Source organism: Crocodylus siamensis, chromosome 7 (genome assembly GCF_052110815.1).
Source record: "Crocodylus siamensis isolate JL-2025a chromosome 7, ASM5211081v1, whole genome shotgun sequence".
Lineage (NCBI taxonomy): Eukaryota > Metazoa > Chordata > Crocodylia > Crocodylidae > Crocodylus > Crocodylus siamensis.
This window is the reverse complement of record NC_143401.1, coordinates 56,641,534-56,663,777: the sequence shown is the minus strand read 5'-3', so window position 1 is coordinate 56,663,777 and position 22,244 is coordinate 56,641,534. Positions and strand designations below refer to the sequence as shown.

General features: G+C 45.1%; 1 protein-coding gene across 3 annotated transcripts in view; it reads left to right on the top strand.

The window, feature by feature from the left end:
• The window catches only part of PALD1 (phosphatase domain containing paladin 1), a 199,068-nt gene that overhangs the window by 66,922 nt on the left and 109,902 nt on the right, over positions 1 to 22,244 (top strand). For all 3 annotated transcript variants that reach the window (XM_090057409.1, XM_090057410.1, XM_090057408.1), the window contains 9 exons: positions 3,420 to 3,614; positions 4,297 to 4,399; positions 5,250 to 5,429; positions 8,101 to 8,265; positions 11,809 to 11,969; positions 12,601 to 12,676; positions 17,800 to 17,951; positions 19,909 to 20,005; positions 22,090 to 22,194. In XM_090057409.1, coding sequence (XP_089913535.1) covers positions 3,433 to 3,614; positions 4,297 to 4,399; positions 5,250 to 5,429; positions 8,101 to 8,265; positions 11,809 to 11,969; positions 12,601 to 12,676; positions 17,800 to 17,951; positions 19,909 to 20,005; positions 22,090 to 22,194 — 1,221 coding nt within the window. In that variant the 5' untranslated portion in view covers positions 3,420 to 3,432. The remainder of the gene's footprint in view (positions 1 to 3,419; positions 3,615 to 4,296; positions 4,400 to 5,249; positions 5,430 to 8,100; positions 8,266 to 11,808; positions 11,970 to 12,600; positions 12,677 to 17,799; positions 17,952 to 19,908; positions 20,006 to 22,089; positions 22,195 to 22,244) is intronic.

Sequence of the window (22,244 nt, the reverse complement as noted above, 5' to 3'; positions counted from 1 at the left end):
GTGTCCTGCACTGCCAGAGCGGCCCCATATGGGAGGCCATGCAGCAGCCACTGGCACTGCCAGCCTGCACCTGCCTCGTCACCCACCTGCCCGCTTCAAGCCAGCCCCGCTGCCCTGTCCTGCCCTGCCCCGCCCCGCCCATAGCAAGATGGCGCCTGCTCCCTTGGCCAGTCTCCTCCCGGGCGGTGCGGGTCTCCGGGCCAGGCCGCCTTCATGTGAGGCCCTGAAGAAGCTGCTTCTCATGTGCTGCTGGGGACAGGAGGAGGCCGGCCAGGTCTGCATCGGCCAGCAGAAGCGGTGGCGGAGCCGTGTGCCGCTCGGGACGAGACAAGCCTGTACTGGTCAGTCCCGAGTGGCACATGGCTCCGCTGCTGCTTCTGCTGGCTCGTGCGGACCTGGCCGGCCTCCTCCTGTCCCCAGCAGCACATGGGAAGCTGGCTTCACATGCATGCTACTTTTCCTGGCTGGTGCCAACCTGGTTCTGTGCAGGCGGGTCCTGCAGTGCCAGGTAAACCCAGTTGTAGCCAGTTGGCTCCTGCAGCACCAGGGCATGCATGCCATGTCAGCCAGCACGATGTCAACCCCTACAACTTCACTGGTGTCAAAGGTCACATGACATCACTTCCTGATGCGATACCACTTCCTGTGATGTCTCTGAACATGGCTCGCCAGCCCACTGGGTGATAAAAAGTTCGTGATCCAGCCCCACATTCAAAAAAGTTGGACACTCCTGCTGTAAAGCATCTTCAGCCGGTGGCAGGAACTTTGTGTTTGAAGTAACTAACATACTGCTTAGCACCACAAAAATAAACAATAGTGCTAATCTTTGCTTTGAGCCAGCAGCAGCTTGTGCTCACAGTTGCCAGGAAAGCCTTATGCCACTCAATGGTGCCATCTGCTGACTGACTTAAATCACACTTAATGATCTATTGAATTCAAGACAATGGATCTTCTGCAGGTGGGTATTTTGGTCCCCAAATCTTAGAGAAAAATACCCATTTCTGACTCTCTTGGAAAGCTTTACTAATGGAAGGCTCTTCTCCATGAGAGTCCCTATGCTGGCAGAAGCATTAAGGTTGCTCCAGTTAGCCTTTCCCAATTGGAAGAGATTCATAATGATATGAGAGAGAAAAGGGAGTAAATCAGACTCAGGGAAGAGGGTTAGTTTGGCTAATGCCCTCCCTCCGTCACTGTGTAGACACAGTCTGGTGCTACATGAGGATATATGAGCTCTTTCTGGGCAGGGTGCAGTCCTCCCAAAAGTGGTGCTAGAGGGCAGCCCTGTGGATGATTGATAACACCTTTCTGGAAACACCAGGGAAGGAATACAAGAAAAAATGTGAACATTTAGCCTTTCCGTGAGACACCTATGCTTTAACAGAGGCTTTCTCCGCAGTCAGGATGCTGTTCCTCTATCCTGTGTATAGTGCTTATCCCTGCTCTGCCTTTTTAGCCTGGTTTCACAGCTAGACTAGAAACAGCTTTTTGCAGCACATGTTTTGGCTTCTGTACATCTCTCTGTTTCTTCTGCGTGTCCTGTGACATTGTTCCAGATGGTCTATATTTCTGTCTAAGAAAAACTGTTTCCATTTCCCTCTTGCATATTAATTTGCAGCCTCTATCACTGCTCTCTGTTTGGCTATCATTGGAAAGACGCTTAAATGCATCTTTCTGCTGCAGTACTCTGAGATGATGGCTAAGAGCAGTTAAGCACATGTGGGAGGCAGGTGGCTAGACTGTCTGCACTCTCCTACCACTTAAAAAGGCAAAAATATGTTTGTCTGCTCTTCTACAGTCTGTTCAGGATAGTGATGTGGTACTAAGGAAGTTTCAGGTTTGTTAGGTGTGGCTGCAGAGCAGACAGCACATCCCTTTCTCCCTCCTGCCACAAAGAAATACATAGGGAAGAGTTTGGAAAAGTGTGTTGTCATCTAGCAAAAATGTGGGAATAAGAGCACATTTTTCCAACCAAAGGAAAACACCAGAGTCATCCCTTGTCCTGTGATCCAAATTATTCAAATCTCTCTGACCTCCCTGTGTTCAAACTCCAGCTTCTTTGTGCCCGTTGGCTCATACTGGTATGAAGATTAGTGTTTAAGTTGAGAAGCTTTACATCATCTTGAGGTATGAGCTTAGGACATTCTATTTAAAAAAAAAAAGGGTTGGCTGGACTGTCCCCTCTCTTGGCAAACCTGGTGGTCTGATGCGTTCAATATGGCTGAAGTCCGGAGAAACGAGATTTTAATCAAGGGGGCCCATCATTTTCCTCTTGGCCTTGATACAGCCTGTACTGCCTTTTCCCAGCCCCATTCATACAGGCTGATGGTAGCCTGCAGATTAGACCTTGATTTGTACTTAAAATGGAGAGAAAGGCAAAAGGAGAATGTGACTGGTGAGATAACTGAGCTGAATAGTAAGAATAAAACAAGGCAGTACCTATTTTTTGCCTTATCCCTCACTCTGCAGTCTCCTTGGCTTTTCTGTAGAAGAGGACTCTCATTTGTTCATCAGTAGATTGCAAAGAGCGATGCAGATGGAGAGAGTATGGCCAAAACAGAGCCAGGTGCCTTGTCCAAGGCCACTCGGAGACTTATGGTAGAGCCAAGGGCAGCAGTGATGTCTGTGGGGACAGTGCAGGAATTGCAGTGGTTTGTATTTAATCCTTGATGTGGAAGGACAGAAGCCACATGTCAGGCTGTGAGAATGGAGTTTAGCCTACTCTGAAATGGCAAGAATCAGGATACACAGCCAGAGGGAACCATGAACTTCCAGCTTATTCGTGTGTTCCTTGAGGCTACTTTTGTATTGTTTTCTGTGAAAAAGTGGAAATGGATCAGAATGTGTCAGAAACCGTAAGAGTTCTCAGCTTCCCTTGGATAACTGTCAAACAAAGTGTTGGGGGTATTTCTGTTTTGTTTTGTTTGGGTTTTTTAATGTCTGAGTTAGTTCTCTGGGGTCTGACAGGCAGCCTCTGCTGGAGAGAAACCATGGGAATAGAATAGCAAGGCTGAATGGAAGAACCAATGACTTTTTTTGTGTGTGACTTGTAGTAGTGGCTGAGAGACACAAAGATAGGAACCGGAGTGCACTGGATGATGGGGTGTACAGATGGGCCCAGGTTAAAGAATATAGTGGATTTCACCAGGGAGTTGCCAATGCTCTTCCTGACTCTAGTGAGGGCCTACAATACCTTGCTTTCACAAGCATTAAAATAAATGGAAGTCTTTAAATGGGCAGATGGTGTCTTAGAATTGCCTGTGCATTGTCAAACCTGAACCTTTCTGAAGTATAATGTCTGATGACTGTTTTTTGGAGTTGGGACTTCTTTAGAGCAGCCCCCTAAAGGGTTTTTATTTTTTTCCATTCTCCTTATTTCTTCCCCTTTGCCTGCTGTCTGTCTTCCTGGTTGAATTGTGAAGTTGCCTGTGGATTATGGGTACAACTGCCAGCACAGCTCAACAGACTGTCTCAGCAGCTACATTTGAGAACATTCACGGCAACGGGACCATGGATGACCGTCACTCTCTTAGCATCCACTCCTTCCAGACAGTTGGTCTTCACAACAGCAAAGCGAAGTCCATCATCACCAACAAAGTGGCACCAGTAGTTATTACGTGAGTTGCTGAAGCCAGGAATTCTTTTGTAAATCGTGGGTCTTTTTGCCCCAGCCAGTTGGCATGCGGCATTCCCTCCCTGCCAAAGCTTCTTGGAGCACTGCCCTTGTTGCATTAAAAACTAGGAAATTTCCTTTGCTTTGCCTGACTCATGGATTTCAGGATGCATTTTGTTTTCCTAAGCAAACATTCTTCTGGGGGGAAGAGGTGAGTTGTTTCAGCCACACTGTACTGCCTCCTCCCCTAATAGGGAGGCCTGGGCACCTCTCTCCAGTTCCCTCAGGTCAGCAGACTCCTTGATGGGTACAGGATTCAGAGATTTATCTCTCCATCCTGTCCCACAATAGCAGCTCTGGCCTATTGGAGCCAGTCATCCCTGTGCTGCTAGAAAATGCCTTGTCCCACATCTTGCGTGGCACATCTGAAGTGGTTATTACCATGCACAGAATACAGTATAACTTTGGTTGCATGACAAAAAATTAACTAATGGTTTTAGTTACAGACCATATGTCACACTTGGAGTTCCCTAATTTAAAAGGATGGGAAAACTGGGTTTTCAAAACCAAATTTCTGCTTCCCTGAGCTTCAGTCACTTGACCTTTTCCAGTCAGCAGTTCCCATACTTGAGTGGAGAAAGCCCTTTTGTGTTGAATACCCTGTGACTTTTGTATGTGGCTTTCAGTTACAACTGCAAAGAAGAATTCCAGATTCATGATGACCTACTCAAGGCCAACTATGCAGTGGGGCGGATTTCGGAAACCACTCCAGAACACTACCTTGTACAGGTAAATACTGCAGACCATCCTTTGCCATTAACATGGGTTTTTTGCATGGAGCCTGGAGCAAATAGGTTAGGGTTTTTTTAGATTAAAGTAGTGCCTTTTACGAGCTAAGGGAAGGGTAGGATATCTGGGCAATTTTCTTCATGGTTAATTTCATTTCAGCTATTGGAAGTGAAGCTTTCTTCTACATATGGGATTGGCTGATTTGCATCTGGAAGAGAATGCTTTGCATAAGTAGAGTGGGTGAGATGATGGGGAAGGAACCAATGTCAGGAGCTAGTTGGTGGTGGAAGGGCAAGAGAGAGGCAGCTGAGGTTAGTTTTAACGTAGTCATGGGAATAGTCTCATTTCAGTTTTTTGAAAAGTTTTGAGCTCAGGTTCACAAACATGGAATCCTCTGTTCTCAAGCTGTGTACATGTGGGCTCTGGGGTTGGTAGCAGTGATTTGCTTAACTTTTCAAGTGGAACTAGGTTTTCTGCTTCAGAGTATACGCCCTAGACCTTCTGGAGAAAGACATGGGAAGAAATTTTTCTCTATAGCACAATGGGCTGAAGTTGTTTTCCGTTATTCAGAACAGGCAAGCTGATGCAAATGGGTAAATCACTACAGGAAAGTAGAGTACTAGTAGGCAGAAATATTCTGCTGTGCACTTGTGATCATCCATGATCAGACGGGGTGTGCGGAACAGGTGTTTGGGAAGGGTTTCTTTGAGGAAATTATCTTCTCTTGCCTCTTTCTCTTCTTGCTCTGCTACAGGTGTATGTAGATGTTTGGCTTTATGTAATATGTTGTGTGTTTCCTACTCAACACCTTTTTTTTTTTTTTTTACCCCCTCCACTACCTATTTTGCAGGGGAAATATTTTATGGTCAGAGATGTATACAGTAAGTTAGACGTATTGAACACTACTAGTAGTTGTGGAGCTCCGAATTTCCGACAGGCAAGAGGAGGGTATGCAGTGTTTGGAATGGGACAGCCCAGCCTCGATGGATTCAAGCAAGTGATGCAGAAACTCCAGAATGATGGGCACAAGGTCTGTGTATATGGTAGGGAAAGGGGACAGTCAATGGCAAAGTTATCTGTATAGTAGACATGTTATAAGGTTTATTTTTCTGTTTAATATGTGTAAGTAAACCCTGTTCATCAATGGATGCAAATGTTATAAAATAAACCCATATATACAATTGAAGTCTCATATAGTGAGGTCATTTTATATCAAAATATAATGTAGTACTGCTTAAAGCGAAATAAAGTGTCATTGTTGAGGTTTTCTCTGCTTTTGAAAGTTTGGAGTTTGTGCAGTGGAAGGGATAATCAAGCTAACTTGTTCAATGGAATCTTTCGTTAGTATGTAGGCTGGGTGAGCTGTCGCTCTGCCCTTGCCTAGGCTTTGCAGTGGACTGTGTTACATAAAGCGCTGCAACATCTATGTGCAGTGCAGCCAAATGATGCTGGACCTCCTGTTTGTGATGAGTGTAAAGTTCAGCCATCCAAGTTGTTATGACGTAGTGACTTTTTCAATTTCTGTCTGCCCTTATTATGATTGAGGCAAGGATTTCTTTGGGTGATATTTTTTATTGGACCAACTGCAGAGTCCAGTAAAAAACCCCAACTTTTGTTGGACCAATTGCAGAGTCGGGATAGAGTTAGACAAACTTTTGAATGCAAGACATTCTTCATTAGGTCAGACATCACTCCAACAGTACTTATTATCATTGACGTGTTGGGCCTGTTGACACCTATGGGCAGTACAAAGTGAAGTGTACTGTGCAGTCTCGATAGGAGTCTCTATGGTGTGTGAGAATGCAGTAGCTGTACCTGTAACTCAAAACGCAACCAAACTAATGATGGCAAATCCCAGCTTAAAGTTCAGCTGTTTAATGCTTGTCATAACTACCTCCAGAGGAATAATCCAAGAGGTGCCTTGCTCTGTGCCCTGAGGTCAAGGGAAAGATCATAGGAATAATGCCTCTGTTGAAATTTCCAGCTGTTCAGTTCCCTTGTGGAATACCAGCATTCACTTGAAAAGAGCCACTCTGCTTGGTCGGGCATGGATAGAAGTAAGATAATATTCTCGTATTGCTGCCCTCCTAATTTATTTTTAGTTCCTCTTATTCCCATTTTACTGAGAAGAACAGCTGGGAATCTCTGCCCCATGGCAGGGAGTGTGGCATGGCGGGGTGGTGGGGTTGACTCCCGCAACTCACACAAGTAACAGTGTGGCTCAGGTAGAGAGATCTAACTGAAATGGTTGTCTTTGAGAATAAGGCAGCCTTTCAGAATTTGGCATCCCCACCTTGTATCCAGGACAAGTACTTCTTGAAGATGAATAACATGTTCATCCTTATTGGCTTCTCAGCTGCTATAGGGTGAGATCTGGTACACAAGGCAGTGAATTTTATACTATTGTAAGGCTGTTCTAAGAGCCTGTGAGGGAAGGCATAAAGGCTGTTGTTTTAAGTTTCCCAGAACACAGGACAAGTAATAACCCTGTCTCCTTACTGTTTTACTTGCACAGTCGCAGTGTTGGGTAATGGAGCTCTTCATTTTCCAAGCGTTTCAGGATTACAAGTCTCTCCCAGATGTCTAGGTTCACATATTGTGCTTGTCACCATAGTAGTTCAATGTGTCACAAACATTTAAAAAATAGAATAAGTTGTCCTACCACCTGGTCAGAAGTAATTTTCTTGTGTCAAGCATAGATTCTTTCATTTGTCATTGTCTGTAAAAACAATATTGTGAAATGAGAAACTTAAGCATTTTTTTCTTTTGGTTCTGGGAGTTGGGGTGGTCTGTGGCCACTCTTTATTTCTTTGCATCAGTGAGTCCCACAGTCTTGTTCAGCTCCTGAGAAAATTCTGACTCCTGTTACTGAGGAGTCTTCTGTAGGTTAGTTTTAAGAAAATGTAGCTATGTTGGGAGATTTTGATCATGGAAAGAAGGGGAAACCTCTCAGGTAGGTAGGGTCAAAGCCCATGGAGAGACATAAAGAAGACAGAGGATTTGAGTTAGACTGTATTCAGTGGAAGCCAGTACAGAGACATGTCTGGGGTGAAATGTATTGCTGCTGCATTCTTTACTACCTGGCACACTGTCAGTTTGGGGAGCTTTACTTCTAAGTAGAATGTGATTCAGTAATAGAAGTTAAGAGTCCATGACTGTGGGGCTCAGCATAGTCAGCTCTGACTTGCAAGAACTTTCTGGACAGGTGCAATTAGAGCAAGGGTGCACAATTATTTTGGGTGGAGGGCCGCTTACTGAGTTTTGGCAAACCATCAAGGGCTGCATGACAGGCAGCCAGGGGCAGATAAATATTTTCTAAATTTTTAGAGGCCCTGCGGGCTGGATAGAATGGCCTGGTGGGCCACATCCAGCCTGTAGGCCGCATTTGGCCTACCCCTGATTTAGAGGCAGGTGTTTTCACTGTCATGCCTGCTTTGGCCTAGATATAGCCATAAGGTGTTCCAAAGGACTCTAAAGCCGGTAACTGATTTAGCAAACAGAGAGGGATCTTTTATGGCAGAATCAAGGTCTTGGAAAAGCTTTTTCCCTCTCTCCCTACCTGCATTGCCTCCTTGTAGCCTGGGTTCAATTTTAACCAGATGTTTTTCAGCTAGAAGTTGATCTCAGCTAGGCCTTCGTCTGCCTTTCACAAAGCTAGCTAGTTGGAAGGCTGTTGGCTGTACGTACTTGTGTCTTTTCAGGAGTGCATCTTCTTCTGTGTTCGTGAGGAGCCTGTGGTATTTCTACGCATGGAAAATGATTTTGTACCCTACACACCCAGAGGAAAGGAGAACTTGCATGAAAATCTGCATGGTCTGCAGAGAGGAGTCAAAGTGGAAAACTTGGAGCTTGCAATCCGGAAAGAGGTGATTGAACATCTAAGCTGGCCATTCCTTTGAGTGGGATGCTGGGAACTAGTTCTCCTCTAGTTGTTTTGAGAGCGTTGATGAACAGAGGTGATAGGAGGTGTGTTTGGCAAGAGAGGAAGGGCAGTTAGGAACTCATTGTGACTGTGTGATAATTTTAATACTATACTGTGGGATGGCTTTTCTGAAGACTTTACTGTTTCATAGTTTCTAGGGTCGGAAGGGACCTGAGCAGATCATCTAGTTCGACCCCCCTGCCATGGCAGGAGAGAATACTGGGGTCAAACGACCCCAGCAAGATGTTCATCTAACCTCCTCTTAAACACCCCCAGGGTAGGAGCCTGCACCACTTCTCTTGGAAGTTGGTTCCAGATCCTAGCCGCCCTGACTGTGAAGTAGCGCCTCCTGATAACTAACCTAAACCTACCCTCTGCCAGCTTGTGACCGTTATTCCTGGTCACTCCCGGCGGTGCTCGGGGGAACAGTGACTCCCCCAGTGCCTGCTGATCCCCCCCTGACTAGTTTATAACAGGCCACAAGATCCCCCCTCAGCCTTCTCTTTTGGAGGTTGAACAGGTTCAGGTCCCGTAGCCTGTCCTCATAGGGCCTGCCCTGTTGTCCCCTGATCATACAAGTGGCCCTCCTCTGGACCCTCTCCATGCTGTCGACATCCCTCTTGAAGTGTGGCACCCAGAACTGGACGTAGTACTCCAACTGCGGCCTGACCAGTGCCGCATAGAGCAGGAGGATCACCACTTTGGACCTGCTTGAGATGCATCTGTGGATACATGCCAAGGTGCGGTTGGCCTTCCTAACTGCCTCCCCACACTGCCGGCCCATGTTCATCTTGGAGTCAGTGATGACCCCAAGATCCTTTTCCGCCTCTGTGCTGACAAGAGGGGAGATCCCTAACCTGTAGGTATGGTGCCGGTTGTTCCTCCCGAGGTGCATCACCTTGCACTTGTCTGTGTTGAAACCCATCCTATTCTCGTCCGCCCACCCTTGTAACCTGTCTAGGTCTGATTGTAGCCTGTTGCATTCTTCCAGTGTGCCCACGTCTCACCACATCTTGGTGTCATCAGCAAATTTGAACAGGGTGCTTTTTACCCCTCGTCCAAATCACTGATGAAGATGTTGAACAGTGCGGGCCTGAGGACCGAGCCCTGCGGAACCCCACTGCCCACGTCCTTCCAGGTTGAGAGACCCATCCACTACCACCCTCTGGGTGCGGCCCTCCAGCCAGCTGGCGACCCATTTGACTGTGTGGGTGTCTACACCACAGCCCCCCAGTTTCTTAATGAGAACAGGGTGAGAGACAGTGTCAAAAGCCTTCTGGAAGTCCAGGAGGACTATATCCACTGCTACCCCTGCATCTAATGATCTGGTGATCTGATCGTAAAAGGTTACTAGGTTGGTCTGACAGGACCTGCCACTGATGAACCCGTGTTGGTTGCCCCTAAGCATGCAGTCCTTTGCTGGCCCCTCCTGGATGTGTGCCAGCATAATTTTCTCGAACAGTTTGCCTAGGATCGAGGTGAGACTAACCGGCCTATAGTTTCCTGGGTCCTCCTTCCTGCCTTTTTTGAAGATGGGGACCACACTGGCCCTCTTCCAGTCCTCCTGTACCTCACCAGAGCACCACGAGTGCTCGTAAAGCTGTACCAGGGGACTTGCAATGACCTCGGCCAGTTCCTTTAGAACTCTAGGGTGGAGATCATCCGGGCCGGCTGACTTGAATAGGTCCAACCCTTCCAGAAGCTCCCTAACTAAATCCTTGCTAACCCGTGGCCCAGGTGTGCCTCCCCCGGGGCCCGAGGGGGGCCCAACAGGGAGGTGGCTGTTCTGGTCCCTACTTAGGAAGACGGAGGCAAAGAAATCGTTAAACATGTTAGCTTTGCCGTCTGGTGTGATGACCAAGTTTCCCAACGCGTCCTGCAAGTGTCCCACATTACCCGGGACCTTCTTTTTACCCCCTATGTATTTAAAAAAGGAGTTTTTATTGTCCTTAATCTGGGAAGCTAGTCCCAGTTCCATCTCTGCCTTGGCCTTCCTAACGACCCCCCTACATCCCCGCGCAACTACAGAATAGTCCTCCCTGGTGATGACCCCTTCTTTCCATTGGGTGTAAACCTCCTTTTTAGCAAGGAGACATTCCCAGATACTTTTGGTGAGCCACGGAGACTTGTGTGCTCTCCTGTTCCCTTTGATCCTCGTTGGGATTACCTTCCTTTGGGCTTGGAGGATCGTCTCCTTAAGGAGCGACCACTCTCCTTGGACACCTGGCTCCCCTCCCCTCCGGGACTTCAGCGCTTCTCCAACTATCCTCCTTAGCTCATTGAAGTCTGCCCTCCTAAAATCTAGGGCCGCTGCCTTACTGCATGCCTTTGCCACCTTGCGCTGGATGGTGAATTCCAGCAGGTGATGATTGCTGTCGCCCAGGTGGTCGAGCACCCGCAGCCCCCTCACCACGTCGTCACCCGTGGCAAGCACTAGGTGCAACAAGGCGTCTCCCATGGTGTGGCTGTGTGCCTCCTGGGTTAGATGGAGGTCCTGCGCTCTGGCCAAGAACCTATGTGAGCGTTCAGACCTGGCTGACTGTTCTTCCCAGAAGATGTCTGGGAAGTTCAGGTCCCCCATGACTACCACATCCTTAGCCTTCACTACCTCTGTGAGCTGACCCAAGAATTCCTGGTGAAGCTCTTCTCCCTGGTTGGGAGGTCTGTAGTAGATTCCCACCGTTAAGTCCCTTTCCCCTCGACTGCCTTGTACTCTAAGCCAAAGCACTTCAGAGTGCCCCTCCCCTGACTCCTTGCTAATTAACAAGGATGTGTATTCCTCCTTAATATAGAGCGACATGCCCCCACCTCTCTTTCCTATCCTGTCCCTCCTGTACAGCCTATAGCCCTTGACACTGACCGCCCAATCATGCGTTTCGTCAAACCACGTTTCCGTAATCCCCACTATGTCTGGGCTGGTGTCCTGTCTTGGGAAGGGGCTGCTGTGAGGGGCCATGTGTGTGTAAATGTGCTTGCACAATATATATGTAGTTCTGTTTGCTCTAGTGCTTAAGAAACTGGTATGCTAAAATGGCACAGGGTCTTGTACAGACCTTTTTTTCCTTGCATGAAGGGTTCCTGTGGTTTCCATTCTGGGCCTTTGCAGTTATCCAAATTCAAACAGCTGTGCAGTTCCACTTAGGAGCATCTGTATGACTGTTCTTGTCTTTCTAGCTGCTCCTTCTGCTGTAGTGCTGAGTCTGCATGCTTTACAGTTCACCTTAGTCTCAATTTACAATACTTTCCTTCCTGTTCCAGTCTTTGGCCTCTTGTGATTTTTGTACAATGAGCCGTACCTAATGAATAAACTGCTCATGAGCTCAGCAGAGTAGCAGGTTACTTTTGCAAAATGGACCCATATGCTACTTAAAACAATTGCACCGTTTCTCTAGCATTGCCACATGCTGTTTTGATAATGTAGTTGGAAATGGAAGTTAAACAGTAAGAATGGCTTTTAAATTGTTTTTGTTTGGTTTGTCTACTGAAGATACATGACTTTGCCCAGCTGAGTGAGAACACGTACTATGTCTATAAAGATATTGAACATTTCAAAGATGAACCGCATTCTGTGAGCATCCATTGTGAAGAGGACATCCATGTGACAGAAGAAGTATACAAGAGGCCCATTTTTCTGCTGCCATCTTATAGGTAATGCTTAGACATAAATGATATTCCCATATTGCTTGGGTTCCTCTCCTCCCTCTTCTCTTCTTCTGCATGTTTATTCCATAATAATTTGGCAGGTCTGTGCATAGGAAGCCCACCACATGCTCAGCTTGGGGTTTTTTTTTTTTTTTTAAATCCAAGGTGCCAGACCTGAAACGGTGTGTTCATAATTACAGCTTGGGGTTGTACTCATCATCATCCAGTGCACATGGGCTTTATGGTTTCAACATGTGTATTCAGACTGGTGGAAGAAAGGGAAAAAGCCCTTTTTGTCTTGTTGGAGAGCAGCATTAGCTGTAGGGGGAGCTATACAACTCTCTCCTCCCAGAACAACAGGTGAAGGGTTTGAAGAAAGATTTATAGGACACCTAATATTAGACATGGATTTCTCCTATGCCCATAAAAACTTTCGGTGCTCAACCCTGAATGGCAGAGCCACTGCCCTTTATAACCATAATTGGAGTCTTTAGATGTACAAGTACACCAAGTGAATGTTACTGAATGTGTAACAATGTTTCTTGTTTATGCCTTTCTTTGTGGGACTTTCCCAGCCCTCCTCTCTCATTTTAAGTCTTTATTCTCCCAGTGAATGGCTTTTTACTGTATTTGGCAGGTACTGTCGTCTGCCTCTACCTGTGGATGGGGCGCCTCTTGAAGCACAGTTTGATGTTTTCATCAATTTCCTCAGGGTAAGAATGGCTGAATGCAGAAGTCTCATTTTAACAGCCTGGAGGTAGAGAGAGATAAAACATCAGATGGCTGCTGGTCTTTCTGCTCAGAGCAGCAGAGATTGGGTCAGTGAATTCTGCCCACAGTTGCTGCATATGTTGCAGCTTCTCCTAGGGGAAACAAGCTGAGGTCAAGTGCAGCACCTGATTTCCAGTGAGGGTTCTGTCTTTCTTACCTAGCTTCCCTGCTAACTAAGACTTGGGCAAGGCAGAGAAGAAAGGTGATGCACATGAGTTGGTCATATGATGAGTCTGATTGAGCCTAAGTTAGAGCCAAGGCTTGCCCTGGGGTTTGTAGTCCGTGGAATAACCAGACTAATGACCTTCTTACAGTACACTTACTGGGTGAATTTGATTTTGGATTTGGAGCTGGGCAGCCACTGCCTGCTGCTGTTTAAACTTGTGTTTCTGCTTCTAAACTTGTGTAGACAATCATAGTTTTGTGGTAGCTGACTAGAAATGCAATGCTGAACCCCTCTGCTTCAGGAGGTAAGGCCTGTCATCATAAGGGACACTGTTACATAGTTGCTACAAACCTGTACCACATGTGAGATGCTGAGAGCACAGACCAGAGGCCCTTCAAATATTCTGGGGGCCAGAATGACTTGGGCATCACTGGTGGCACACACATGTACCTCTTGCCTCTAGTTACTGATTCAAACTGGCTTGGATTCAGTCATCAATAGTCTGTTGCCATCATAGGGCTGTGCTCTGTGTCTTCTGTCGTGATAGCTGATGGTCTTGGTACAGTTCCGGATTAATGATGACCATCACTATAGTTGACACTGCGGTGAAGAGCACATTCCCTAGAGAGGCTCTGTCCAGATCGGTGGTTCTCAACCTCTTTAGACAGAAGGTACCCTCAGACAATGCTAGCTGTGGACTTTCATTCAGTTTTTGACTACAGAACAATATTAGAGCAATTCTTGTGTTGCAAAGAACTTAGAAGGATCACAACAGGTCAGAATGTTTTTAAAACTGTGCATTTCCTATTTGAAGCCTCCAGGTTTGTGAATCATGTTTGCACATCTAACAGTGGTAACATTATGTGGCACCCTTGAAAGGATCTCCAGGCACGCCAGGGAGCTGTGGCACCTTAGTTGAGAATCACTGCTCTAAGTTAGAGTGAACTATGTTGAGGGGAATTGTGAATAAGGCTAATAGGCTGCTGACTGCTGTAACCATTCATGCATAAACTGAGGGTTTGAGTCTCCTGGGCTATCACTTTTGCACTTTTCATCAGATAACTCACAAAGCAATAAGCTTTCTTTTCTTGTCTGTGGTTCATATTGTGTGGCTCTACAGAACAGTAGCATGTGCTTGAAATTAACAGTCTGTGTTAATTTAAAGTAAGACTTTCTTTTTCAGTTCTTTCAGAGAGAAAGAACTTGTGTGGAACAGACCTTTCTCCTAGGGAACATTTAAAAACTATGCTACTGCTTTCTTGGCACTCAAATTCTCCATTGAATGAGATGTTTGAGACTTGAGCAGAAATGACAAACAGCTGCCTTGAGTTCAGACCATTTCAGGTGTGGCTGTGTGTTACTCTGAGGCAGTGTAATAGGAAAAAATCAGTGACTTCTGTTTATCTTAGCTCCTTCCTATTTGAGTTGCATGCTGAGGGCAACTGCTCTTCTGAACCTTTTTCCCTCATGCCTTATGCTCTTTCACACATTCTCCTCCTTGCCCTGCCTTTTTGGAGCTTTTTGTTGGACATAGCAGGATGCCTGTTCGCCTGCATAGAAGCTTCATCAATTTGTACTCTTGAGTTGTGTGCACCTCTCATGCCCATTAGGGATGATTGAAATGCAGTTTTTAGTCTTTGTTTGCCTCCACCATCTTCCTTTGTGCCCCTTATTTTTCTAGGTCATTTTCCTTTAGCGATTAATTTTCCTAGGAAGCCTGCTATGTGTAATTTGGAGTGTCTCTGGTAGCCTTGACTCGGGTGTTATGATTTGTTTTGGTATAGAGTTTGCTTAAGGACTACCTGTGGCTGAGTACTTGTCAGCCCAGAAAACTCTGTGGTAATGAGCAGGATGACAGAGAGGAGGATTGAGTGTGCTCATTTTCCTTAGTTACCCCATGGAGTGACTGGAGTGTGTGTGGAGGTCACAAGATAGGAATGGGACATATAGATTTGAATACTGTTTGGGGAACTTGTGCTGTTTTTCTTTAGTGTTTTTTTTTTTGTCTTAGTCGATAGATTTCCTGCTTCAGCATAGGCAGGTTTTGCCCAAGACTTTCAGTGGAGTACCCAAGATGACTACTTTATATGCTGGAAATGCTGTCTATAGTTCCCACTCCAACTATTTTACTTAGTATGGATTTCTTTTTTGTTATTGTAACTTAATAAAGTGTATCTAAGGCCCCTGCCATACATTATGCTTAAGATGTGATTAATCACATCTTAAATTGTACCCCAGCCACATCGTTAATCCAGGAATAAGCCACAAAGTTATTCCACAGAAAATGTGTAATACTACCCACCATCTGATGGGTGTCTCAGCTGTGGGAGCTTGCAACTTGCCCGTGCAGGGGGATCCTGGGCTCCACCTGTGCTGGCAATAATGCATGATGGGATCTAATGCTTGAGACCATAATCACATGTGTTGTTTTGCATGTGTAGCACAACAGGAAGCACAATTGTGTGGTTTGTGCATTAAATCCCCTCTCACCTTTTACCTGCATGTCTGGTAGAGGCCTAATGATAACAATTCAAAGTGTAGGCAGCAGATGGAACACAGGTTGAATAACAGTTTGAAACTTCTACTTCAGAAATTTGAGTGATAGGGTGTACCTTGTTCTCTATTCTGAAATATCTGTGCTTGATGAATTCTAGAAATCAAATTTGACACTTTGCTTATTTTGCTTAGTTCCATGGTAGCCACAGAAGGCATGGGAATTCTTAGTTAATCCATGCCACAAAGGCTGCTCTTGTAGTTTAGAATGAATAATTCCAAGATAGTATGTATGTCACACTAGAACTCACCTAGAGAATTCTAAGGTTAGTGTTAAATAAAAGGCAACATTAGTCTGAAACTTTTCAAGTATCTCATCTATCCCCTTTGTTCCCCCTTTGCTCCACTGCTCCTGTCCAAGATAAACCAAATTCAACAGGGAGCTTTCCTATGGGATTCAGTGTTTAGACAACAATTTTGTTGGAAATGATGTTTCCCCAGCACTCCAGATTCTTTCGTTTAGAGCTGTTTAGAGTCTTTGCATGAAATCCTTGTCCCTTTGAGTTTATGGACATGAGTCTTGGCAAGAAAAGTGAAGTACTTGTTTGCCCAGTTGGCTGTTTTCTAAATGAGTGAACCATGTTGCTATGTGACAAAACTGCCACTGTCGTTAGCAGCAGAGGCTTTTCCACTCAAAGCTCGTGTGTGTGTGTATATATATATATATATTTTTTTTTCCCCTTCACCCTGTCAAAACCATTGATTTTCTTCTATACTTTTTTAAATTTTTAGCTATCGGGCATACTTTTGGTGAGGTTTTGCAGTCATAGATTTTAAGATCAGAACAGTGTATATTTGTGAGCAAGCCTTCATCTCCTCTGTGTTCCTCACTATCACTTTAGCTATTCACGGGAAAGGCATAAGTATTTTCAGGTGAAAAATAAGTAACAGTGGTGGCAAAATGCCTTTTGTGGCTAACCTTCATAGATTTCATAGAGATTAAGACTGGAAGGGACCTGCGAGATCACTGGGTCCAGCCCCCTTGCCCAAGGGGCAGTAAGTCAGCTGGGGTCAGATCACCCCAGCAAGATAAGCATCCAAGCATTTCTTAAACGTATCCATAGTAGGTGCTTGGACCACTTCTGGAGGGAGTCTATTCCGGACTCTGGAGAACTCGGATGGTAAAGAAGTTTTGTTTTTCCTTATCTCCAGTCTAAAATGGTCTTCCAGCAGTTTCTGGTAGTTAGTCCTAGTCTTCACCAAGTCACCCCTGAGCCTTTGCTTCTCCAGCCTGAAGAGTTCCATGCCTCTCAGCCTCTCCTCATAAGGCCTGTTCTCTTGACCTCTAACCATGCATGTGGTTCTCCTCTGGACTCTCTCAAGCTTCTCCACATCCTTTCTAAAGTACGGAGCCCAGAATTGCATGCAGTACTCCAGCTGCAGTCTCACCAAGGCTGAGTAAGGCAGGAGAATGACTTCTTGGGTCTTGCTTAAGATGTATCAGTAGATGCAAGCCAGAGTTTTAGTTACTTTGCTGGCTGCAGCATTGTATTGGTGGCTCATGTTCATCTTGTGGTGGTGGCTAAGTCTCTTTTGGTCGTAGTGCTAGTGAGTGTAGCCCTGCTGAGCCTCTAAGTATGATGTAGGTTTTTTCTCCCATGGTGGAGCACCTTGCATTTCTCTGTTGAATGTAATCAGGTTTTGATCTGCCCACCTAGCGAGCCTGTCCAGGTCGGCCTGAATTGCCAGCCTATCCTCTAGTTGGTCATAGAAGGAAATGAGGTTGGTTAGGCAAGACCTACCTGCAATGAAGCCATGTTGGCTCTCTCTCAGAATGTTGTCTTTCGTTAGCCTGTTGTTGATGCCTTCCATTTTCTAACTTTGTGCCTTTTTGAGTGTGTGCTCTGACTGCCAAAAACTACTTGAGGATTTTGTTTATGATGTCTGCTGCTAGAGATGCTCTCATCAAACAAATCTTTCCCATTTTATTTCTTTGTGTTTCTATCCTGTTGTCCTTTACAGCAGTAACCTTTGGAACCCCTCTTTCTTTTGTGTTTTGCTAGCCACAAGGCAAGCAACATCATCTAGTAGTAAGAACACCAGGCAGGGAATCGAGTCTTAGCTCTGACACTGACTCAGAACATGACCTTGAACCAAGTCATTTAGTCTCCCTAGCTTAGTTTCCATTTGTGAAAACAGCAAGACTTTTCTCCCTTTGTGATGCACTTTGAGACTTCCACATGGAAGATGGAGTTATGTAGGCACCAAGTACTAGTATGTTAACATTTTTCTTCTGTCCTGTATATTGTAGTGTCTGCTGTTTGCCTGTATTCTCTGTGAAGTGTGTTGTGTTGCACCTGTGCGTGAAAGAGGTTATAATGCAATCCATGTATATCTCACTCATAGGAGAGTCCAAACCTGCTCCTGCTTCGGGACCCTGGCAAGCCACCTCCTGCTTTACTTTTCAGCTGCCAAACTGGAGTGGGCAGGACCAATTTAGCCATGGTCTTAGGCACTCTTGTGCTTTATCACCTCAAGGGGGTACCGCAAAAGCCAGAGTAAGTATGTCTTCTGTCCCCTGCTTTGGGAGCTCATTGAATGAAATGAGGGGGAGGGAGAAGTGATGACAGGCCCTGTTTGTACCATAGCATCTTAAAAAACTGATTTTTTTTTTAAAACCTGCCCCTGAAACTCTGATGTGTATTGAGGCATGTCATTACAAGAGAGAGCAAATAACTGTAAGCGTTCCCACCAGTTCTTTCTTACGCTGTGATTGACTTTTGCAAATCTTGTGGAAGTTGATTTCTCAGGCGGGAGGCAAGCGGACTCCATCCTGAGCTCTGCCAAAGCGCCCCAGGGATTCTATTTCTGCCCTCTGTCCTCCTATGCTTGAGTGCTAAGTACTGTTCCCCCCATTCATGCTATACAGAGGTGTGCAAGGAGGGCAGCTCCAGTCTCTCTACTGGGGACCCAAATGTGAGTTAAAGGTATTGATGGTTTTGTCCACAGTTGGGCTGTGTAGGTCTTTTCAATAGCATATTTGGGAGGGTGAGAAGGCCTTGTGGCTACCAGCAGAACTTAAAAAAACCCAAAACAACCCCCCCCCAAAAACAAACAACCAAAACAAACGAACCAAACAACCCCCACTCTCCTTCAAAAGCATATGAAGCACCAATAGCACCTTCCCATCATATGCTGAGATCATATTGGGGGTTATTAAAAGCTCTTTAGGTCTAAAACCATTTATGCAATGCATTCACTCCCTTCACCATTGTAGGAGGGGCTGAACTTCTCTACCCCTTCATCCATGGCTTTCCCAAGCAGTAGCTCCTTCTGTTTTTTCTGAGAGAGGTCTGTAGGTGGCAGGAGCCTGGGCTCTGGTGATACAAATAGACTCTGACAGCTGCTTAGAGAATGGGATGTTTGCCTGCCAGGGACATATATCTAGGAGAAAAATGAAAACTGAAGCCAGGGGGTGTTCACAGGAGAGGGGTAAAATGAATGCAGTTAAATAGAGGATGGACCTTGAATGCAAAATTGATTTAATATAACATGCAGCATACTGCATGCATCTGTTTTAAGCCTGATTTGTTCAAATGTGTTGAGTACCCAGTAACATAAACACGCTAAGTAGAATCACTTACTCATACTTGTAGCCCTTACTGCTCTGGATTAAGATTATGACTGTGATCTCCTGCTTCAAGACTTCACTAGGTTGCTTGCAAGGGGCAGAAGGGTTATTTTTCCCTGATACAGCTGGCCAATTGTGCATCTTTTTTCCTTCACCTTCTGAAGGAAGGTGATTACAACTGGAAAAGGAACAGTGGACAGGAGGGGCATGATGTTTTGAGCTGGTATAGACAATTATCTTTCTCCAAATGCCTGGTTGGTGTCTTGCTTAGATGTATGGGATGTACTGATCATCAGATTTAGGATAGGATGGCAATTTTCAGTAGCTTAGATGGTCAGTCGCTAGCATGTTTTCGCTTCCTCTGTGACTTGGGGCATATTTTGCCTGCCAGAATCATTTGGGCATGACTTTGCAGAGGCCTCAGGCACTAGTGGCATTTTCTTCTGCCCACAGCTCAAAATGTTTTAGTCTAACTGAATGCTTATTTTATCTATAGTCAAATTTAAGGGCCTGTGATATACAGGAGGTCAGACCAGATTTTTTTTGGTTCCATCTGACCAAAAACTCTATGAAAATGTGTAGTACACATGAAAATGTAGTTTACTGGAATTGTTAATATCTCCTTAGTATATTCTGAATTTTAAATGTAGAAATAGCTCTTAAATGAGAATCTTTCAAAATGAAAGCAACTTGGTAAGTGTGACTATTGTATGCACAATAGAATATATCTTGCCTACTGAATACTCGGTTGATTGGACGAATTATGCAAAGTGAGACAGTTTGGTGCTGGCACAAGTATAAAAAATACAAATGGGAGGGAAGTAAAACAATGAACGGAAGTAACAGAACATTTTAATCTGCTCATTTTCTTTTTTTAATCACAGCCTTCCTCATCCTGCTAGAACTTCACCAAGGGTTCGATTTCAGGTTATTCAAAACTTTATTGACATGGTACCAAAAGGCCAACAAATAGTAGAGGAGGTAAGTGTCTGTGAGCAGGCTTAAATTTGTAGTTACAGATCACATGGGTGAACTTGTGCTCTTGGGGTAGCCTGCCCTTGTGCAGAAAGGATATCTCCTGCAGCACAAAATGTTGGATTCTCCCCAGTTGCCATTCTGTAGTTAAGTTCCATAATACGGCAGTGTCAACAACATTTGGGATTTGAGATGACTCTTATGACTTGGCAAGGAGGTTTCGGGCTGCAAAACCTTCTGAGGAGCAGGTATGGCGAAGATGGCCCTAACTGCCAATCCCAGCACAATGTAGAACTCCTGATATTTAACTAGAAAGGTGATTACCCTGAAGTCAGTCTGAAGTTAAAGTTCACACATCTCTAAACCAGTTAGTCTCTGGCCAACCTGCTTTACCTTCTTCCTGAAATTTGAGAAGTTCATGCCACTAATGCACCCCATTTTTTCTCTAGTTACATGTTAGCCACTTGTCATATATTCCAATGCTACTTCCTCGTTGCCCTCATAGGCTTTATGTCAATGAATTGGTTCCTCTATGTGAGGAGGTCTGGAGACAGTTATCTTCTAATTGTGTCCTATAAGTGCTGCTTCTTCGGGGAGGTACCTAATATTTCAGTGGACATATATATCATGTTTGGTTGGTTGTGGACCCAGAGGTGAGAGTTGTTTACACGTTTTGCCACTTTAATCATGCTAGTATGCTTACAGAGATGCATCCCTTAGCATGGGTATAGTTTTACCCATATATACTATAAACATGCTTACAGTGTTGTTACAGCTTGTTTTTTCTCAGGGAGCTAAATAAACTATGGTGGTATAAGGCACTTCTATATCAGCTTATCTTTATTTCCCCGAGGGCTCTTATGAGCAAAACTATGCTGGCAAAAAAAAGACACCCCTAGCCAACACAGTGACTCAGTAAACCTTTTAAGGTTGGACAAGGTTGTAGTTTCTCTCTCTCTCTCTCTTTTTTTTCTTTTTTTTCTTCTTATGAGATCAGAAGAGGTGATCACTGTAAAGCAAGACATTTTTGGCCTTCAGTATGATCTGTTTCCCACGATAGCTGGTCAAAAGATTCCTCTTAATCTCAGTAAGAGCAGAATGGAGTCCTTGCTATTTCAGACACAGACATGTCACTTACACAGCTCCCCTTGTCATTGTGCTCTTCTCTATGCACAGTTGTTGCTTGGAAATGAGATTTTGTTTTCTCTCCTTATTCATCCTTTTAGTGTATGCCAGGTTACTGAAGAAGGTAGTTAGCTGTGTTAGTCTAAAGTTGGGCAGAAGAAAGGGCAAAGCTGCACTTTATAGACTTTGAAATTCAGAGAAAAGTAAGCTTTTTGTAAGTCATGGAAGCTTATGTATCTCTAAATTGGTTAGCCTGTGAGGTGCAACTCTGCCCTGCCTTCTGCTTGAACCAAATGGTAACCTTGCGATAGATACCATACAACGCACAGCATAAAAATCCCTCAAATGCAGATAGAATAGCACCATGGAACGGTGATCAGAAAGCTGAGCAAGTTTTTTTTTTAAAACACAAGATTGCGATGTGGCCTTCAAGGTGTGAGGCAAAAGCAGCTTAATTGTGGGATAACACTATGGCATTTGTGACTTGTGTGCATAAAAGCTGCAGCAAGTTTCAGCTGCTCTTAAAATGCTTCCAGTTGCACTACTGAAGAGCAGCAGGGACTCTTGGGTGTACAGGATGGTTTTCAACTGATAAAACACACTTGGCTCTGCTAGTTGGGAGCAGTAACATAACTACAGGTGGGTGAGAGGGGCACCCACCCCAGGTGCCAAAATAGACCCTGGAGGCAGCAGCAGTGGTGGTGGATGCTGCTTCTGCCTTAAGAGCAACAGCTATGGCAAGAGAGAGCAGCAGCTCAGCTGGGGACTCACAGTCCCTGGCATGAGTAAGACTGCTTTGCCCACAGGGTTTGCTGAAGGCACCAACTCTACTTGTTAGGCCTCTGGTTGAGAGGGGGATGAAAGTGAGATGACAAGGGTTAAGGAAGGGAGAGCATAAACAGGACCAGCAGGAAAAGGATGCATTTTGATCCTTGAATAACTGAATTCCTTTTGATCCTTCCAAGGTGGACAGTGCCATCACCTTCTGCTCTGAAATGCATGACATGAGAGAAGCCATCTATGAATATAAGAAGAAATTGGAAGGGATTGGAGAAGATTACCAGATTCAGGTACCAGAGGAGAAGCAAGTTACCTCTTGAAGATAATAACTAGCTACCCA